Source organism: Phaseolus vulgaris, chromosome 7 (assembly GCF_051622355.1).
Source record: "Phaseolus vulgaris cultivar YP4 chromosome 7, ASM5162235v1, whole genome shotgun sequence".
NCBI classification, from domain to species: Eukaryota; Viridiplantae; Streptophyta; class Magnoliopsida; order Fabales; family Fabaceae; genus Phaseolus; species Phaseolus vulgaris.
The window spans coordinates 53,380,761-53,399,481 of record NC_143504.1 but is presented as its reverse complement, the minus strand read 5'-3'; the positions used below and the strand labels follow the sequence as shown (position 1 = coordinate 53,399,481).

The window sequence follows — 18,721 nt, the reverse complement described above, 5'->3', positions numbered from 1 at the left end:
GAATATGAAGTCAACACACATTATATGCATTACGAAATAAATTGCATCAAGTAAAATTTTAAAAATCAATTTCAAATTTATGGTAAAAGATAATAAAAAGGAAAAAATAGACACAGTAAAAAAATATATTAATAAATTCACGCCTTTTAAAAAGATTCAATTTTAATATTTAACTAAATTATTTAAAATAGAAGTCATGGTCATTGCAATAATGTAAAACACATTTTAAAACGTAGGAAGTTTTAAATCATTTAGTTTTGCGCTGCAGCTCCAAATTTCAGAAGTAGACTTCCAAATTAATAGTAGCTTTGTACAACTAATAAATGAGAGCATAAAAGTAATGATATAGAATAAAACAGAAGAAAAATGTGACAAAATTTTCCCAACTTATCCATCTGTACAAGAAGCGACGAAGCAGAGATTCTTGGATTTTTTTTTTATTTTAATCAGCAGCTCAACGCCTCGTACTTGACCGGAATGGAACGGTTGAATCCCGTTTGCGAAAGCAAGTTTCCAACCACCGCAAGGTCGCGGCAAAAGACTCCCTGAAAAACCGCGGGATTCGCAGTGGAAGGAGACGAAACGGTGCACTTTTGGTTTTCCAATTTAACGGCTTTGGCCTGAGCTTCCAGAACAGCCTGAGCTTCCAGAACATTTTTCATCCTCTGCTTCTCAGCAACCTCCTCGTCCATTATGGAACCCATCACATTGGTGTAACCCTTCTGAAGCAGCCTGTAGAGCAAGAGCGACGACATTCTCGCCCTCTCCTTAACAGAATCGAGGTCGCGCTCCTCCGCCAGCTCGCACCGCTCAATGAAGCACATTGCCTTGTCGGGCTTGTGTTTCAGGGACAGCAGCAAATGCGCTCTCTGTAACTCCGAACGACCACACCCGCGCCGCAATCCGATGAGACCGTGGTAGTCCACGTTGGAGGTGTCTCCCGAAGCTACTCTCTGTTTCAGTTCCTGGATCTTGGTCGTGAGGGCGCAGAGTTTCCCGGGGATTTCTCTGGCGCGCACATTTTGTCGCTTCCAGGCGGGGCCGGCGAGTTTGCGATCGCGCAAGATGGTGTTGTAGAGGAGTTTGAGGTGTTCAAGGTCGTGGAGTGAATCTGGGAAGCACCGAATGGATTCCAGAATAGAGGCTCGGGTTTCCAGCGCTTGGATGCAGGTGGGGTCCAGGGCGAGGGTTCTGTTGCAATCGGCGATTGAATCGGCGATTCGGCCGGCGGAGCGGTGAGCAGAGGCTCTGTACATGTAGCACTCGGCGAGGAAGGCCTGCGGGGCGCCGCGGCGACCGTCAACGATTTTGGAGAAGTGGCGGATAGCCTCAGAGTGGAGGCCGGCTTCCAGAGCAGCGAGCGCGGCGGCGCGGCGACGGAGAAGGAGCTTTATGTGGGCAAGGAGTTGGGTCACTGCTTCGGACTCCGGCATTGGGGCCCGGGGTGGGGTTGTGTCGCCGGAGAAGAGGGGGTTCGAGAGGGAGAAGCTGTCGTCGGACCAGCACACGCTCTCGCGGCGGAATGCGGCCGAAGCCAGCCTTTTACCCGTTTGGAGAAGAACCATTGCGTCTTCCATTAGGCCTAGGTGACAGCATGCTTTCCCCAGAACCAAGTATCTGTTACAAAAATAGAACAGAAAAATGTAAAAATGATTTCCAATTCAAAGTTTCTCAATTATTTTTTAATTACTGGATTACATAAAAAAAACCTTACACAATTTACAAATACAAAATTATAATAGAAAATATATTATTTTAGACGAAATGAAGACATTTTTTTAAAACTCTTTTCACATCATTTTTTGTTTTATTTAACATTATAGAGGATTAACAACAGCGGTTTTAACACATTCATTAAATTTATAAATCACAGTGACACCTATTTTTTGCAAATATTGTCAATAAAAAAAAAAATTAAAAATGGTTCGAAGATATAGGGTCAACATTTATTTTTTTATCGTGAAAATTGGAAAAAATTGATGTGAGAATTCCAAAACAGTTTAATATTAATTATTTGAAAGAGGAAGAAAAGCAATTAATAATATTAATTAGTAATTTAAGAATTGAAGTTGCAGTGAGTTAGAAAGAGAAAATCTGGGAGAGTTGAAATGTGAGAACACTTAAACGCAAAGATTTTAATAATATTATATTAGTAATTTGATGGGTTTCCCATTGTTACGGTGCATTGAATTGAATTGGGGTTTTAAAAGGAGGAGTTAGGAAACATTTCATTATGGCAGATTATGGCAGGCCAGCTGGCAGAGCATTTACTCACACCCCATCCCCATATGACATCTACTCCCAAACTCAACTCCAATACCAATAAACTCCATTTTAATTTTAAATGCTGTCAAAACAATTATCTCTAAATTAAAATATTAAAATCCAGAGCAGTGACAGACTGGAAAACCAATGCAAGAGGGACATACTAAATACTATAATAATGACAAATGACGTAAAACTTAATTTAATTTATTTTTAAAAATTACTATGACGGGAAATACCTCCAATACCCTTCCTTGTCGCAACTTTTACACAGTCCTGCCATAACCTTCTTCTTCAAGTCAGAGACAGAGAAACACTTGAAACTCTGATCCGAAGTCGATGAATCAGACGAGAGAAGCTTCGCGCCCTCCCTAGAAAGTTGTTGCGAAGAACTATCGGAAGAAACCGACTCATCGTTCGCCATTTTCAAGCTCGGAATGTAGTCCTGAAGCATATCCGCCACCTCTTTGAACCTCCGCAGACAGAGCAGACACCTCGCTCGCAGTTCCAGCGCTTCGTCGAGCCGCGGATAGATCGCGAGAGCCGCGTCGAGAAGGTTGAGCGCCGAAGCGATCTCGCTCTGTTCCTGCGTGGCCATCAGAGAGCGAGCGTCTCTGATGTATTTCTCAACAACCTACACTCACAGGCGCGTGTTTAGGAACGACGGAGGGGAATATAGGGATTTCTTAATTAAAATGGAAGCGAAAGGCGGCGGTGGAAGATTCTTACCTTACGGTTGGTGAGCCACCAGTGCTTTTTTTCTGTTGCATTGAGATAGGGAGTGGTCACGGCCATTGATGGTGGTGTGGCAGAAGATTCAACCCTGGACCGTCAAAATATCAAACACCCTCTCCTTTGGTCCCTTCTCTTTCTTCTCCCACCTGTTAACAGGTAGGAGTGTTATTGCTTTCTCTCTCTCTCTCACTCCCTCTCACCGAGCTTATAATAAAAGGAAGAGAAGTATATAAAGGGGAGAAGAGAGTTTGAGATAGAAAACGGGCGCAATGGACAAGTGGCGAACAAACTAGGGATTCTAGATTCTATCAACGTTGTTCACATCTTTTACCTTATTTCTCTCTTTTTATTTCTCTTATTTTATATTATATTATTTATTATAATAATTTTTTTTTTCTTTAATAAATGTGTAGATCTAGCATTTAAACAAACGTATCATTTCCATTGTGAAATTCAAACAATGTGAACAAATAAACAACTGTATTTATTTATTTTTAATCTGGCTTTTTTAATTTTATAGAACTTTATATACTAACGTCACAGCCTTACAGGTGTAAATACATAATAATAATTTCAAATACTAATTAAATATATATGATAACTATACATTTTAATGTTTCACTCAATATAAATATATAAAGTGTAAGTTGAGAGCAAACACCTTGCAAAAAAAATGCCTTGAAAGAGATATTGACAACTTTGACCTTTGTGCAAGAGCTTTCATCCTTTAACATCGTAGCTGGCAACACACACAGATTTAGATTCTCTCACATTACCAATATTGAGACCTTGTTCAAAGGTCTAGGACCCCAACTTTATGACTTCATTTTATTTTTTCTTAATAAAATATTATCTTCTTAACTGCTATTTTCAGATAGTGCTTCAAAATTAACAAATACATATTTAATTACGAGTTTTATTACAAGTTACGATAAATATATAATTACTCTTTTGAATAAAAAAAATCATTTTTAACTCTTTCGTGAGTTTGTGTTAAGGACATTTGATAAACTGTTCTTTTTTCTAACAATGGTCATTAACTCAAATTACTCAACATGGTTTGATAATTCCAGAGAAAAGTGAATAAATAGTATCTCTGCATGTGATATTCAAGTTTGATTAGTGCAATGAGCATTAGTTTGCAACTTTTTATGGTAAAAGCAGACTGTGATAATGGAATTTTAGATAAGAAACTTGGTCAATAAATAAATAATAACGTGTTAACAATTCACTTTGACATGAATGTCAACTTTAATTTTCTTTTCCCATTGGTGATTATGTTGATTCTGCAACATGTCAAGTTGCCGTAATCACCGAGAAAGAGGTTGTGTCATGTTTTTCTAGATGGATAGATATTTTGAAGAGGGATTTGAATTTTCATTTTTATGAAAAGTTTGAATTTGTAGAATTCAGATCAACATATAACACAACTAATATTATTTGGGTCAGTGTGTTAATTTAAATGTTATATAATAAATAATATAATAATATTTTACAGTGTTATTTAATTATCTCGTTTTATCGGTTTATTTCTTATAATAATAATGATTTTAAATTATATTAAATACATTTTTATTTGTAGTAACGTATAAAATTTTACCCTGAAATATATGATTATTAAACTCTTGTGGTTAGATTATAGTTTAATTTTAACTGGTTTGAAAGTGATATTAAATATACACTAATTTTCTGTTATATTTTTTGTGAATAAAAAATATTTTGTCCTAATACATTACACTCCTAAGACTACGAGACACGTTATGTGCTATTCGATAATTCTAGCTAGTGTTAACTGATTTTAAGGTGAAGTCTAACCTATTATTAAAGTTTATAACCTAATTTTATGTGTTGACTATTGATAAATCATATTTTGTATTATGAAGTGTTGTATTAACTAGTTTTGATTATAATTTTTTTAAATTATGCTGATAGAACTTTTTTATGGGTATCGTGACATGTAAGCTTCTACCAAAAAAAAAGTGAAATAATGAAGAAAAGAAGATGCTTCAAAAGAGCTTTGAGCACTTTATGATAAACACACTTGGGTTGGTATTTAACATAGTCATAGCACCGAATAGTAGTGTAGTGTTTTGAAGGAGTACGTTCATAATTTGAGTAAGCTTATGCTATTCCTTAGTAAACTGTGCTAAACCTCAAAGGATTTCAATTTAAGAGGGAAACATTATGTTGATTTCTTCTAACATGTCTTTGGTGAGAGGGTCATGATCATTAAATCCAAACACACTAAATTTAAATTATGATTTTCTATTTATAATAAAATTTTAAAGTTGGGACTTCAAGTTTAGCATGATGATGTTTAAGCCAAAATTATTGAGATTAGATCATTTGGTAATTACCTCACAATGATTGTACTGCTTGTGAATTATGACAGAAAATGTGAAGCTATTAAATTCATAGACATGAATGATAAATCACATTGTGTGGATTTTTTTTAATCTGATAAATATATGTTTAATATTAAATAAATAAGTACAAACTAAATCTGTAGTTATTTGAAGGTAAAACAAAACTTAAGTTGGCATTGAATCCAACAGAAGAACTAAGGAGGTGCAATTGAAGTGACAACATAAGACTTTCCATATGTTAATTGTCTTATATATGACATTGATGTCATTTTCAATATGGTGGTAGAATTTAAATGCTTCAGAGCTACCTCTAATTTAGATGAAAGGTGTTAAAATTTGAAGTGTGAAAGGAGATTTTTATAGGCAAGAAATATTGTAGATAGCATTGGTTGTGAGGGGGAAAAAGAATTGATGGAAAGAGTGGCTTGTATCGTAAGGCACGGGAATCATGCTTTTTGTTTGAAAGGGTTTGCTTTTTATTTCACCCATATGATATTATTAATGAATGCACGTGAATGGGGAAAACTAGCCAGATGGGTTTGTCTTAAAGCCTTCTCTAACTTCCCTCACACCCCCGTTATAACATCCTACACTTCCTGTTCCATCTCTTCCATGCCCCCGTTTGCCACGTCACCCTCTAATGCCAGCCTGTCTCCACGTGTCATTCCACCATTTCGGCCCCACAACCTACCACCCTCTCCATGCCATGTGTTTGGATAAGCCTCGCCTCCTCGACTCCACGCTCTTCCTTTTCTCTTTCATTCTTTCATTTTTGTCCTCTCTTATTATTGCTTTTTTTCCTTCTTTTTTATTATTATTAGTATAATACTATATTGTCGCTTTTATTTTTAAGACGTTATTATTGTCGCATTTTGGCATATTTTATATGATTGCATGATAAGCCCAGCAGCAGTCCAATAAATTAAAAAAAAAACATGTTGTTTTTATTTTCTTTTCCTTTTTTTTAAACATAATATTGATGAAATTTGAAGGGTCGTCATTTCTTATTTTCGTATCACAATGCCACATTTTATATTATGATGACGTGGTTGCATAAGGAAAGAGAAAGTTGTAACCTGAAAACCATGATAATAATTTGACCATAACACATTTCATTGACAAATTATCAGTCATTCTCTCCTGCAAAAGATTACCCTCAAAAGATTAGTTAAAAAGAAATCAAGAAATATGAATACTGCATTTTTATTGGGGGATTCGAAAAACATTAACTTAATAATTGGGTTATTAATTAAAAGAAGAGGAAATATTATTATTTGATGTATGTATGTAATATATAAAAGAATATTAATAAAAGAATAGTGAAACAATATAAAAAATTATAAAATTTAAGAGTGTGAAGAAACGGGACAAGAATAAAGAAGACGGGGAATGAAAAGTAACGTAGGCGTGGGAAGGGAAGTGCAGTCCCTATGATTGGTACTTTTTAAGAATGTTATTTTAGAAGTAAAAGATGTTTTTTAAGTAATCTGAGGAGTTAAAATAATAAAAAAAAAGATGGAGGTAAATTTGAGTAGAAAACATTAAGGAAAGAATTTTAAGTTTAACCAAATTTTATAAAATTAATTTATGAGATCAGATTTGCATTTATATATTAAAAAGTATTAAGTTTAAATTTAAATTTATAAATTCACAGTTTAGAAAAATAAAATTCACACCTATTTATAAATTGAAAAAAATTATTATATCTAATGAAGGTGATAATGAGATTAAAGGAGATTACTTAAGAACATTGGTATTGGTCGTGTTTGGGACCATTAATGGGGTGGCCAAGGCAAATACATACACATAGTTGTTACTCTGCTGTGCTACAACAGCTAAGGAGATCCAGGTAGGAATTGGGGTCCATCATTGTGTTGAAGATGACATCTTCTGTTTATTAGTAGACATTATCAATGGAATTGGAGGTCCACTTATTTTCTAGGTCATACTTCTACTTCACCCACTTTCCAAAATTCAATTTTATGTACACTATGCATCTTTTTTTTTCAACTTTTTTCCTACTTCATCCACTTCCTGTTAGATCCTTGTAATTACAATATTTTTGTTTCTTTTGTATCACAGTGAAATAGGTCCTGCAATGTATTCAACCAAGCAATTGAAATTTACAAAACTAACAGTATAAAGTACCCATTTTAGTTTTGCTTCTGCAACGACACATGTTGTGTCTTAACTTGTTATCGTTAATGAAATGACAAGTTTTACAAGATGGCCTCATGTTGTACCCATGGCAGGGTCTATGTTTCTTCTTGGGTACTGTTTGATTGGTGCAGCCATTATTGGTCTGTTTTCTTTCCTTTACTTTTGGATCTACCCTTGTTTCGTTTTCATTCTTCTCCTATTATTGCCAATTATTGTTTTTATCAAAACTGAATACGTAAGGTCGATGGTTCTCGTGCTGCAACTGCATGTCTCAATACCTACAAATTAGTTTGCGATTGCTAGCTCTTTCTTTTCCCCTATGCATATCTTGTGCTTGTAAAGTGTAGTTGACTTAATGCCAAAAAATATGGCACCAGTGCCCCCACTATTTCAATGAAAGAGAATCACATTTGGAGCTTGGGAGAACTTTTCTCACATTACCATTTCATTATTCAATTGCAAGATAAGAAGATGTGAATCAGAATACAATAGATTATGGTTACGAGATAATAAGTTAACATTAATATTGACATCCAGCGAATCATTGACAAGAAAAAGGCTAGTACAACAATGAATAGTGCATATTTCTACTACTTTTTCGTCCTTTTTTTTTGCCAAGAAACTCTGCAATCTGGGCTCAATTTTTGTTTATAATATAAAAGTTATGCCTATTTATGTTTTCGCATTCCAAACATGTTGTCATAATGAATCCCCTAAAAATTCATTGTCTTTCTTTTCTATTTTGATGCCTTTCTCACGTTCTAAACACAATGTTAGAAGGTTAAGTGAGGAACAAATTTCAGTTCTAGTGTTCGACTACACGATGCATGTTTGGATATTCCTTTGAACGAGATATGCCATTTTTTGAGACACAAAAAACAGAAGTTTTTTTAAGAACTAAAATAATATTCACTCATTAGAGACTAAAACGTATTTAAAAATTGTGCTAATGTATTTAATTATAGAAAATAAAATTTTAAAATTGTTGACATACGACTAAATTATAGAAAATAAATTATGGAAATATTTTTATGATATAAATGGTATCATATGTCAAACAACTTGAATAGAAACTCCAACACAAATTTATGTGGTGGAAAGAAAGTACCAACATATCTTAAATGTAAGTAGATGTCTTATGTTTCAATCGAAATTATTGAAGGTTTTTTTAAATTATGCTTCTCTCACTGGTGCAAAGAAGCACATTCACGACAATACATTCATAACGCTTTTATTGTTAAACTTTGTCCATCAAAATGTGGTGACATTTTCGAAATTAAAACGAGTTTAAAATGACAGCTATAAAGCGTTATTTTAGACTAAAGCGTTTGGTCTACAAAGACAGCTATGAGTGGTAACCGTCGTTTTAGAGCAAGCGTTTTGGTCTAAAACGACACTTTAACCCATAGTCGTTGTTTTTGACCATGCATTTTGGTTTAAAACGGCGAATTTACCTCATAGTCGTCATTTTACACTCATTTTGTTACCATAATTTATAGCGCGCCACTTACACTCATTTTCCTACTTATCAAGGAATCATTAGACGACTTCTGTAAACTTGTCCAGATATATGCTTTGCAATGTAGCTTCTTAGCCAGTTTGTATAAATCTTTTGTGAATCATCATCACAAGGTTGTTCAACGAGTTTTAAGGTATATCAAAACCTCACCAACACAATATTTTATCCTAAATCTTCCTACATTTATTTAAAGGTTGTGAGTGAATTTGAAAGGAAGTGATAAATTGAAAATATTTGGAAATTGTGTCGTTCAGATCCAAGTTGGCATTTGAGTGTGATCCACAACGGAATGGAACGTTTGGTGGGCTAGTCCCCAAAGGTCTGCATTTACTTCCTAACATAATCTCATGACATTAACCAAGAAATATGAGATTCTCATTAATTGTCCTACAGTTTTACCTTCACATGTACTCGGGTCAAGTCAATCATATTATCACACAATTAATGTAATTCTTTGATATTTGATTCTATTACATGATATTGATATTAAATTTATTTATGTCTCTTAAAAACTATTCAATACGATATCAACAATTAAAATTAACAAGGATCTACAAATAGACTACCATGCTTGGTGAGTGGAGGACAACTCATGCATTTTTACTATATTTTCTTTACCTATATTTTATACTTTTAATGACTTTGAACGTCAAAGAATATTTTGCAAGTAGAGCTTTCTTCTCGTTGTAATCAGTTAATAGTACGACTTGTGGTGCACAAGGAAACTAACCTATCATCACCTTGAAAATGTCATAGAAAACATTTAATACTAAAATAAATAAATAAAATATTAATATAAGAACATATTTTCATTCTTTATTTTTATTGAAACAATTTTATCATATATTTGATTGATGCTACAACCAATGCATGCTCTACCGAAAATGGAAAACATCACTGTAACATCCATATTCTACATAAATGTTCATCCGTATTCACGAATGTCTAGTAATTTCGTAAAGCACAAGTCGTGTAGCACATCCACGATATCTATAATGCTAAAGTCGTCCAGAATACTTACTACTTCAATTAATTTCATAAATCAAATTTTAATAACTAAATAAAATCATGAAAATTTGTACGAATTTAAAATTAGGATTTATGATTTAAGGTTTAAAAAGTCTTTCTTCAATTAAATGAAATTGTGTGGTCTTAAACAATTTGAGTATAGCAATTAGAAATGATTTAACTATATACTTAATAATTTTTTGGTTACCTAAATCGGTAATAAATAATTCTAATCATACCAATAACCTAAATTTCTCTTGAATTCTATAGCTAACTACACTTCATTATAATTTTAAGAAACTCTAATTATTGGTTCAAGAAGGACAGATTTGATTTATGTGTAATTCTAATAATGGACAGGGAACATTCTTTTGAATTAGACCAAAATATTTTATGCATAACTACTTAATTATTGCTTCGTTACACCGGAAAAACGGCCCAATAGCTGAAATCCAAGGAATATTCTAGTATCTAATATTTCTTTTTTTACAAAATTATGTGTTTTTTTATGAGATACTGCTGTTCAGGAATTAAGCTGAATGGAAATTGTATAAGCAGGAGATTTTTTTTAAAGTGTTTAAACAGCTATACGTCTCATACATAAACTTGAAATGAATGATTAACTTGAAAATATTATGTGTCAATATATATTTATCTTGAGAAGGTGGTTTTAAAACTTAGGTTGTTAAAGTCATATTCCATATTTAAAAAATCAAAATGAGGAAAACTTAGGATTCCAAGGTTTTCCAGGGTGGGCATTTATTGCTTATCCTTACACAATAATAAGATCCTTTAGATATAACTATAATAATGGAAGGAATTGCATCCTCATATGCCAATCTTGGTAATTGCAAATTTAAATATTGATTAAAGAAATAAGTGGGAGATTAAAAATAAAATAAAAATCATTGAAACGCTTTTCGTTCTCAAAGACATGTTTGTACATAGGGAGGCAAAGGGTGACGCGCATCACAAAAGATTCTCTTAAACTACGATTCTTGGATAAGGTTTTTCCTGCGTTTCATTTCCACAAAGCCCTACACACTTAAACCTGTTTTTATTATTTGAAAAGCTAGTTCTTTTTTCCAGTCACAAAATGTACCCATTTTAACACCACCACCGTTTCATAAGAGTCCCTTTAACGGCAAAATAAAGTAATGGCTTCAATATTCTTATAATAAAAATTGATGTTCATCTTTTGAAGTTGTGAACATTTATTTTTTGCCTCGTATTCCTCTTATGCTTATCCACTGTGGTTATCTTTCCAAGGGCTTCCTGCAAAAACTGAGGGAACCTCTGTGGGATGCACGTGTCTTGTTGATGAAATTTCACGTGGAGATGGTGACCCATGTGTAGTGTAGCTTTCGCTTTGCGAGCCAACAGTAATAATACACTACCATATACATATTGCTATGCATGTGTAGCTTGAATTTCAATGGATTTATGGCCAACAAGGCCAGCTTAACAAGGGTGTGATTTCATCACTCTGCTGCTAATTAGCTCAAAAGCTTTCCCAATAATGCATCTCACTCACCAAATTCAAATTCAAATTTTTATACACATCATCATATGCTTCTGCTGCCTTTTATAAATCTCTCACTAATCATTTAGTCTTTTTTAAATACAAGCATTATGCGCTATATGTGTGTCTATTAATTCTCTGAATCTGTCAGCTAAACATTATATTAAACTTCATCTTGCTGTTAACTCAAACCATGATGATATAAAAATAGAAAACTATCAAGTCTAAATCCGTGATGAATCATAATAAAGGATTGAAGTAGAAAACTTTGATGAGGCTACAAGAATTGACAAGTGGCACATAGAGAAGGATTCTTCTTCTATCACGTCATTTGACACATGGGAATTATACCATTGGTTTCACTCCGGTCATCAATCAACAAGACACAGATGTAATAATGTTTTTTAAGAATAGGAATAAAAAATGAGAAGCTGGCAAGCTCATATCAAACCGCGCTGAATATTATAGCTAACCACTCCTACTACAACATTAATTGGAAATCACAACAAATCCAAAACAATACCATAGGGAGCAATAATGGCAATACAATTTTATGGGATCAGATTCCCAAAGTCAGGAATTTTCTGCATCACACGTTCCACTGATAAGAATCATTGGATAAAAATCAAACTTTTTCATGTATTTGTTTTATGAATTCAACTTAAGATATGTGTTTGCAGAATATACAATTTTGATATTTGAATGTGTGAATGTATGGAGGGAATTACCAAATTTTCATATATGGTGTGAACGGTATCAGATTGTGTTGAAAGGGTCACATGATCAAAAGTCAAAATTGAAGATGGTTGGCAAGGCAGCAAGTGGACCAATGAAACCTTATTTTTCGAGCTGTTGACATTTGACAATTCTTAGAGCTGGTCCTCATCATCAGTGATTCAGCAAACAAACTCTTCCCAACAAGTTCACTATTTTCTGGCTCTGCATTAGGCATCCTTCGCAATCTTATGTGTCATACATAGCTTTTAATTAGCTGCCCCAAAGATAAAAGCCTTTTAAACCAGGACCACTGAATTCAACATCAAAAGGAAGTACCAAAGACATGTTATTGGTCTTTCCTCTTGCAGAGATTGGTACGTAACATGTATGATAGAGGTCTCCCCAATAATTGGAAACATTTTAAGAAATAGAAGCGAAAAAGTAGACTTGAAAATATGCAATGCCCCGTTGGGTGTACTCCTTTTCTTCCCTTGATTTTCAGCCCATCATAGTATGTTATAAGTCAGCCTTTGCTAAAGTTTGTCCTTTGAATAATGACTAGTTGGGGGATGGAAAAAGAAAGTTCTACTCAAGATGTTACTTTGCTTCTTCTATTCCCTGTTCATACTTTTTATCTATTCTCTTCATATCAATCCCTTCTTAAAGCCTTTACTTCTCTGCTTACCAATTGTTTTGATGGAGCTTTAAGCATAATTGTTAAAGTAGAAAACTTGAATTCAAAGTCAAGCATAATTTTAGAACGTACATATTTGGGTAACATTGTGTTTCCGGATCAATGTCAGTCATGAATTGGGTAAACTGATGGTAATGAAAACGGGCAAAAGCTTTCCATCAGCTGTATTCTGATATGATACACTTTTTTATTGCACTGCAAAGTTATTATAATTGGAAGCTATTTTGAACAGTGAAAGAAGTCCTTCATTCCGGCTGAATGATACAAGTCAAAGCGTGGAATCTGTGACACCATATTTTCGGAACATGGGAACTTGAATTAAATGCTTTACTGTGTTCTATTGGCTTCTTATAAGCTATATATCAACATCAAGGCCATTTCCAATATGAAAGCATTACTGCATATTTTTATTCATATTTTAATTGTATTTTTTGGACTGAGCTCTTTTTGGCCTACACATGCCAGCTTCTGTCATCAGTTTGGATCATTATTGGTTTATATGTCACATGATTGCCTTAATAGTTTTTCTCGCTCTTTAAAATTTAAATGATGGGAGACTCACTTTTTGTTTTTGATAGCCTCACTTTTTATTAATATGGGAGGCTCATTTTGTACGAAGCCAAGTTGCATTCTGGTTGTTGTTTCCTTATTTGGAAAAATAGTAAGCTATTAAATAATTTATGTATGTAGCTTCCCCAATGTCTAATATATTTTACATTTACCTTCCTTCAAACACTATACTTTCACACCATTCCAAACCTAGTAAGGGGATGGGGTTCATACCATTCAAAAATTGAATACAATGACAATTTAGTGTAGTTAAAATCTGACCAGAAAAAAGGTAAAATTCCAATCTTGTATTCCATTCATAATATGTAGGAGTCTTGTACTTTTATTGAATTCAATATAAAAGGCTAAAGAAAATACACACTATCATTTACCATTAAAAGTTTAAGTAAAAAATAACATGAGGAGAGGAGAGGCCAACACCATTAAAAGTTTAAGTAAAAAATTGTGTGATATTAAAAATTAATTTGTGTCGTTCGGTGGCACACCTTTTTTTGGAACTCTTAATAATAATTTGTTATCAGTATCTCGTAACTATGTATTATTATCTTTTTAAAATCCATTAAGTGTGGATATATATTGATGTCAGGGAAATCTAATTCAGTTGGTTAAACATGGTTGCAATTGTAAAAATGAAGTACAAATGGAAAGGTCCAAGTGATTTGGTGATGTAAGCTCTGCTCATCATGGTTAAAAAGCTCGTCCTGATTACCAAACATAGAACTATATTTGACCAAAGTATACTAATGTCCTGTATCAATAAAAGTACATGCAAAATGAATGGTAAACAAAGTAGTGATGAATGGGAGAGAGAAAAATACATTGCTCTAATCTCTCCTTCAAAAATCGCAACCAACTCTGTTACTTTATTGGCTGTGATTGATGAATCAATGTAATTTGCGGTTGATTTGAACCGAAACACCATGTAGGAAGTTTAGAGGCGAAACTTGAAATGTGTGTGGCATCTATGATACTATGTATTATACACTTGTGTATAGGGTGTTTGGCAGGTAGTGTGTATATTTTGCATGAGTATGATTGAAAAAATTTCAAGAGTTGATGTGTGGGTGAAGTGTGAGAGTGTGTTTAATATCAGCAATGTGAAGAGTGTGCAAGCCCATTGGAACTCTCCTAGTCCCGGACCTGTCAACCACACTGAGGAGCTTGCAAACGTGAATGTTGATACGCACTCGGTCTTGGGCCTTGGCAGGAAGATGGAGTTTGTGAAAAGCCACAAGTTGCTTGTGTGGAGCCCATTGAGCATTACCTGCAGGTGGTGCGGAGAAGACTAACAGCGTGTGCGTGGCATCTCTGGAGCCAACATTTTTAACGTCCACCTGAAGGCTAATAGAAAGCTTGGCACATCGGGCATGTGTCACTTTAACTGCATTGTTGGCAATGTTGGAGCTATTGTTGTGCCGGTGCCCATCCACGGGAATTGATACCACTTTGGGTGCACTTACCAATGTATGAACAAAATGCGTGTAATACAATCCGTAACCAAATGAATACACCACAGGCCCACTGTAAAATCTGTAGGTTCTTCCTGGGTACCCTTTCGATCGCTTTGATCGCATTGCCATATTTGTCATTGCCAACTTTTCAACGTACCCTTCTGGGTACCATGTCATAGGTAGCTTCCCTCCTGAAATTCAAATATAATACGTAATTTAGCTCTGCATTTCCATACACTTTATTTGGGCCTACAAGGGCATTTTCTCAAGACTCAAAAGAAGGGCTGCTTCTTCCTGTACCTCCATACCTTCTTGTGCCACCCCCATAAATTTTTCTTATTCCAAAAATACCCTTTTCAATATTCCGGATTACATAATCCGGAAGTCTTTTTCTAGATTCAGAATTAGCTTCCGGATTATGTAATCCGGAAGTCTTTTGTGATTAGATTCTGGATTACATAATCCAGAAGTCTTTTCTATACATAAGATTAGCTTCCGGATTATGTAATCCGGAAGTCTTTTTTTCAGATGTGTTATTAGCTTCCAGATTACATAATCCTGAAGTCTTTTCTAAATATGAAATTGACTTCCGGATTATGTAATCCGGAATTTATCCGGATTACATAATCCATAGGCTTATTTTTTAAATTCAAGGGGGTGAAAAAAAAAGGATAAAATGGTATTTTCATATTTAGTATGGGGGTGGCACAAGAAGGTATGGAGGTGTAGGAAGAAAGAGTCCAAAAGAAGACAGACAAACCAGGGCTTGATGTTCCAAACAAGATATCTGCAATGGCAGCACCACCAGCTTGACCGGGATAACCGGCCCAAAAAATTCCTTGGATTCGAGGATCATTCTTTGCGAAAGTTATATCCACAGGCCCACCGGACATTATTACCAAAATTGTTGGGCCCTTGGAGGCAGATGCTACTTTCGACACAAGGTCTTGTTGGTGACCAGGAAGAAGCAGGCCCACCCTGTCCACAGTTTCAGCCTCGATGGACTGATCCAGGCCCATCACCAGCACAGTCGCATCTGCTTGCTGGGCTGCATTTATAGCTCTCCCGAATTGCTTGTCATCTGTGCAAGCCACATTTGAACAACCCAGCTCGTGAATAGTCTTGGTGTATTTCCCTATTCCCTGCAGAGGGCTAGTGTATCCGCAAGCAATACCTAATAAGCAGATGAAGAGATGGTTAGATGAATTTTTAGTTTACAAGATTTTTGGGGAATGAAAAGAAGAAGGTTGTACCTGCATAGTTTCCAATCATTGTGACAGTGGCATTCGAATTGGGCCCAATAACAGCCAGGGTGCGGTGACGCCTTGTGGAGAGAGGCAAAGAAGGGCCTTTGTTTTTAAGTAGGACAATTCCTTGTCTTGCGGCTTCGTGGGCAAGGTCTTGATTACTTGGGCTGCAGACATCTTTTGGCCCAAGATTGGCATACGGATGACCGGGTTGCTCACCATCATACATCCCTAATCTCATTTGGACCGTCAACGTGTTCGCCAAGGCCCCATTCACATGAGCTTCTCTCAACAGGCCTTTTTTGACAGCATTGTGCGTGTGCTGGGCTAGAAAAGGCCCACAATCCAAATCCAAACCTGTAGCATGATCGAATATGAAGTGTTTTTCCAGAAGAAATGAAGAAATAAAATTGGAACTAGTAATAGAAGGAACTGGCCTGCTTGAATGGCAGCAGCAGCAGCTTGTTCCGGCGTAGATGTGTAATGTTGGGCATTGTAGAAAACTCCAACAGAGTCACAGTCTGATACAATGTACCCGTTAAGACCCCACAGGCCTCGAAGAGTTGTGTTTAGAAGGATGGGGTCTGCACAGGTAGGAACGCCGTTAACCTGATTGTAAGAACACATCACACTCGCCACCTTTCCTTCCTTCACGCACATTCGGAATGGCACGTTGAACGTATCCTCCATATCCTGCTTGCTAACCTGCACATCAACTTCAAACAAACCTATATCATTTCATCCCTACAATTCAGTTGGAAGAAACACCAAATAAACCTTACCTCTGCATTGAAGTGAAACCGATCCACACCCTTCCAATTATCAAGGTCATAAGCCGTAAAGTGTTTGCAAGAAGCCGCCACCTTCAACCGCTTACCGTCGCTCCCCTGCAGTCCCCTCACGTAACTGCCCGCATATTTTCCGGCAAGTATTGGGTCCTCGCCGGGAGTCTCCTGCCCGCGGCCCCACCGTGGGTCTCTAAAAATGTTCACGTTCGGGCTCCAGTATGTAAGCCCACCCGTTCCCCCATTGTACATTGCTCTTGCTTCGTCTGAGGCCACCTACACATACATTCATTACACTTTTTATAAACACGTTTCTAAGGCCTCTGTTTTCAGCAACACGTATAAATTTTTTATGATATCTGCACAAATTTAAAATTTATTTACAAGCTTACAATTTTTTTTAATATAAATATAAAAAGTAAAACGTCCCCTGAATATTAAATATTAACGAAAAGTATTTCTTTCAAATGCATCCATGATTTACAAAATAGTTATGACTTTTTTCTAATTACAGTACCTTTCGACAAAAAAAAAAAAATTAAAAATAATCAAGTCCTATCTATTTATATCAAATGTTTCTAAAAGAAGTATTTAACCAATTCAAAAAGGTTTCTTTCAAAATCTGACTATACAATTTTCTAAAATAATTATTGTGATTAAGAAGTCTTGAACATTAATGCAATTTTTGTCTTCCCCAATTCAGCTTGTATTACCGAAAAAAAGTAACGAATTAATGGATGAGAGTATAAAAGAAAAGTTGCAGTTTCTTTCCAAAAACAAAAAAAAGTATCCACCGCCTCCACTTTTCCAATTTTTTTACTAGAGTGACGAGAAAGAAAAATGTGTGACATCTACATTACTTTTTTTCTCTCCCTTCAATACTTTTTTCCTTCAGTGTTTCTCCACTTCAATCAAACATAGTGAAAGATATCTCGACAAAAATATTAAAATAATTATTAGAAAATTACAATATAATTCTTAATTAATAAAGTATTTGTACCGAAATATTAATAAATAAAAATATCATTAAAAATAAAGTGATATTCCATTCTGCTAAGAAAACAGAAGCCATGAAAGAAAAGCTTACCCGTCCAATAGCTTCCCACAAAGAAGCATTGAAAGAAGCAGCGGTGGTGATGACTTGAGGGAAGCTAGTGGCGGCGGGAAACTGGCCGCCAAACTTGGTTCCGGGGCCCACATTTGAGACCCCATGCAGTGCCTCCGACCACCACTCATACCCTTTGATTCCAAGCCGTGGAACTGCCGCAGCATTGTTCACTAGCAAGCCCACCTTTTCTTCCATTGTCAACCTTCCAATCAGGTCCTTCACTCTTTCTGCTATTGCCAGCGACGCCTTGCAAAAGGGTAAGCTGCTTGTGGCGGCGTTCTTTGGGTCACACGCAAAAGGGTCACGTGCCTCGCCACCCCAAAGGACTAGGAGGAAGAAGAAGATTATGGTGAGAGGTGAAAAGATTGAAGCCATTAGGGAAAGGGAAATAAAAAGTGGAATGTAGCTTAGATGGTTTGGTGGCTTGAGAAGTTATGGGAGGGATGGAACAATGTATATATATAGGTGAGGGGACATCATGGCTTGTCCAATGCCATGTTGTTTTAGATAGAAGTTGCTATCAGCTGGCTTTCAGCCATTGGATTTTCCATTATCTTTTTACCTTCTCCTTCTT

At 35.5% G+C, this 18,721-nt stretch overlaps 2 protein-coding genes across 3 annotated transcripts; both read right to left on the bottom strand.

Moving 5' to 3' along the window:
- Window positions 1-275: 275 nt before the first annotated feature.
- LOC137830213 (uncharacterized) lies at window positions 276-3,322 on the bottom strand. The gene is made up of 3 exons (XM_068637403.2): window positions 2,995-3,322; window positions 2,505-2,899; window positions 276-1,617 (listed from the first exon to the last, which is right to left on the bottom strand). The coding sequence occupies exons 1-3, from the start codon at window positions 3,058-3,060 to the stop codon at window positions 447-449; spliced, it is 1,632 nt and encodes a 543-aa protein (XP_068493504.1). The 5' UTR covers window positions 3,061-3,322; the 3' UTR covers window positions 276-446.
- Window positions 3,323-14,152: 10,830 nt separating this feature from the next.
- LOC137830212 (putative beta-D-xylosidase 2) lies at window positions 14,153-18,721 on the bottom strand. Of its 2 annotated transcripts, none has more exons than XM_068637402.1 (6): window positions 18,127-18,721; window positions 17,037-17,315; window positions 16,692-16,959; window positions 16,261-16,611; window positions 15,768-16,181; window positions 14,153-15,198 (listed from the first exon to the last, which is right to left on the bottom strand). In XM_068637402.1, exons 1-6 carry the CDS (start codon window positions 18,520-18,522, stop codon window positions 14,603-14,605), a joined length of 2,304 nt encoding a protein of 767 aa, XP_068493503.1. In that variant the 5' UTR covers window positions 18,523-18,721; the 3' UTR covers window positions 14,153-14,602. The 2 variants fall into 2 exon arrangements, with proteins under 2 accessions (XP_068493503.1, XP_090161447.1); XM_090305321.1 differs by having other exon boundaries at window positions 16,692-16,970; window positions 18,127-18,581.

Bases quoted from the DNA above. Each gene is read 5' to 3' on its own strand.
- LOC137830212 (XM_068637402.1), bottom strand. From the start codon at position 18,522: ATGGCTTCAATCTTTTCACCTCTCACCATAATCTTCTTCTTCCTCCTA. The intron at 17,316-18,126 runs GTAAGCTTTTCT...ATGTATGTGTAG, and splicing joins TGTGGGAAGCTATTGGACGG to GTGGCCTCAGACGAAGCAAG. The intron at 16,960-17,036 runs GTAAGGTTTATT...GTTGATGTGCAG, and splicing joins GGTTTCACTTCAATGCAGAG to GTTAGCAAGCAGGATATGGA.
- LOC137830213 (XM_068637403.2), bottom strand. From the start codon at position 3,060: ATGGCCGTGACCACTCCCTATCTCAATGCAACAGAAAAAAAGCACTGG. The intron at 2,900-2,994 runs GTAAGAATCTTC...CTGTGAGTGTAG, and splicing joins GGTGGCTCACCAACCGTAAG to GTTGTTGAGAAATACATCAG. The intron at 1,618-2,504 runs GTATTTCCCGTC...TTTTTGTAACAG, and splicing joins GACAAGGAAGGGTATTGGAG to ATACTTGGTTCTGGGGAAAG.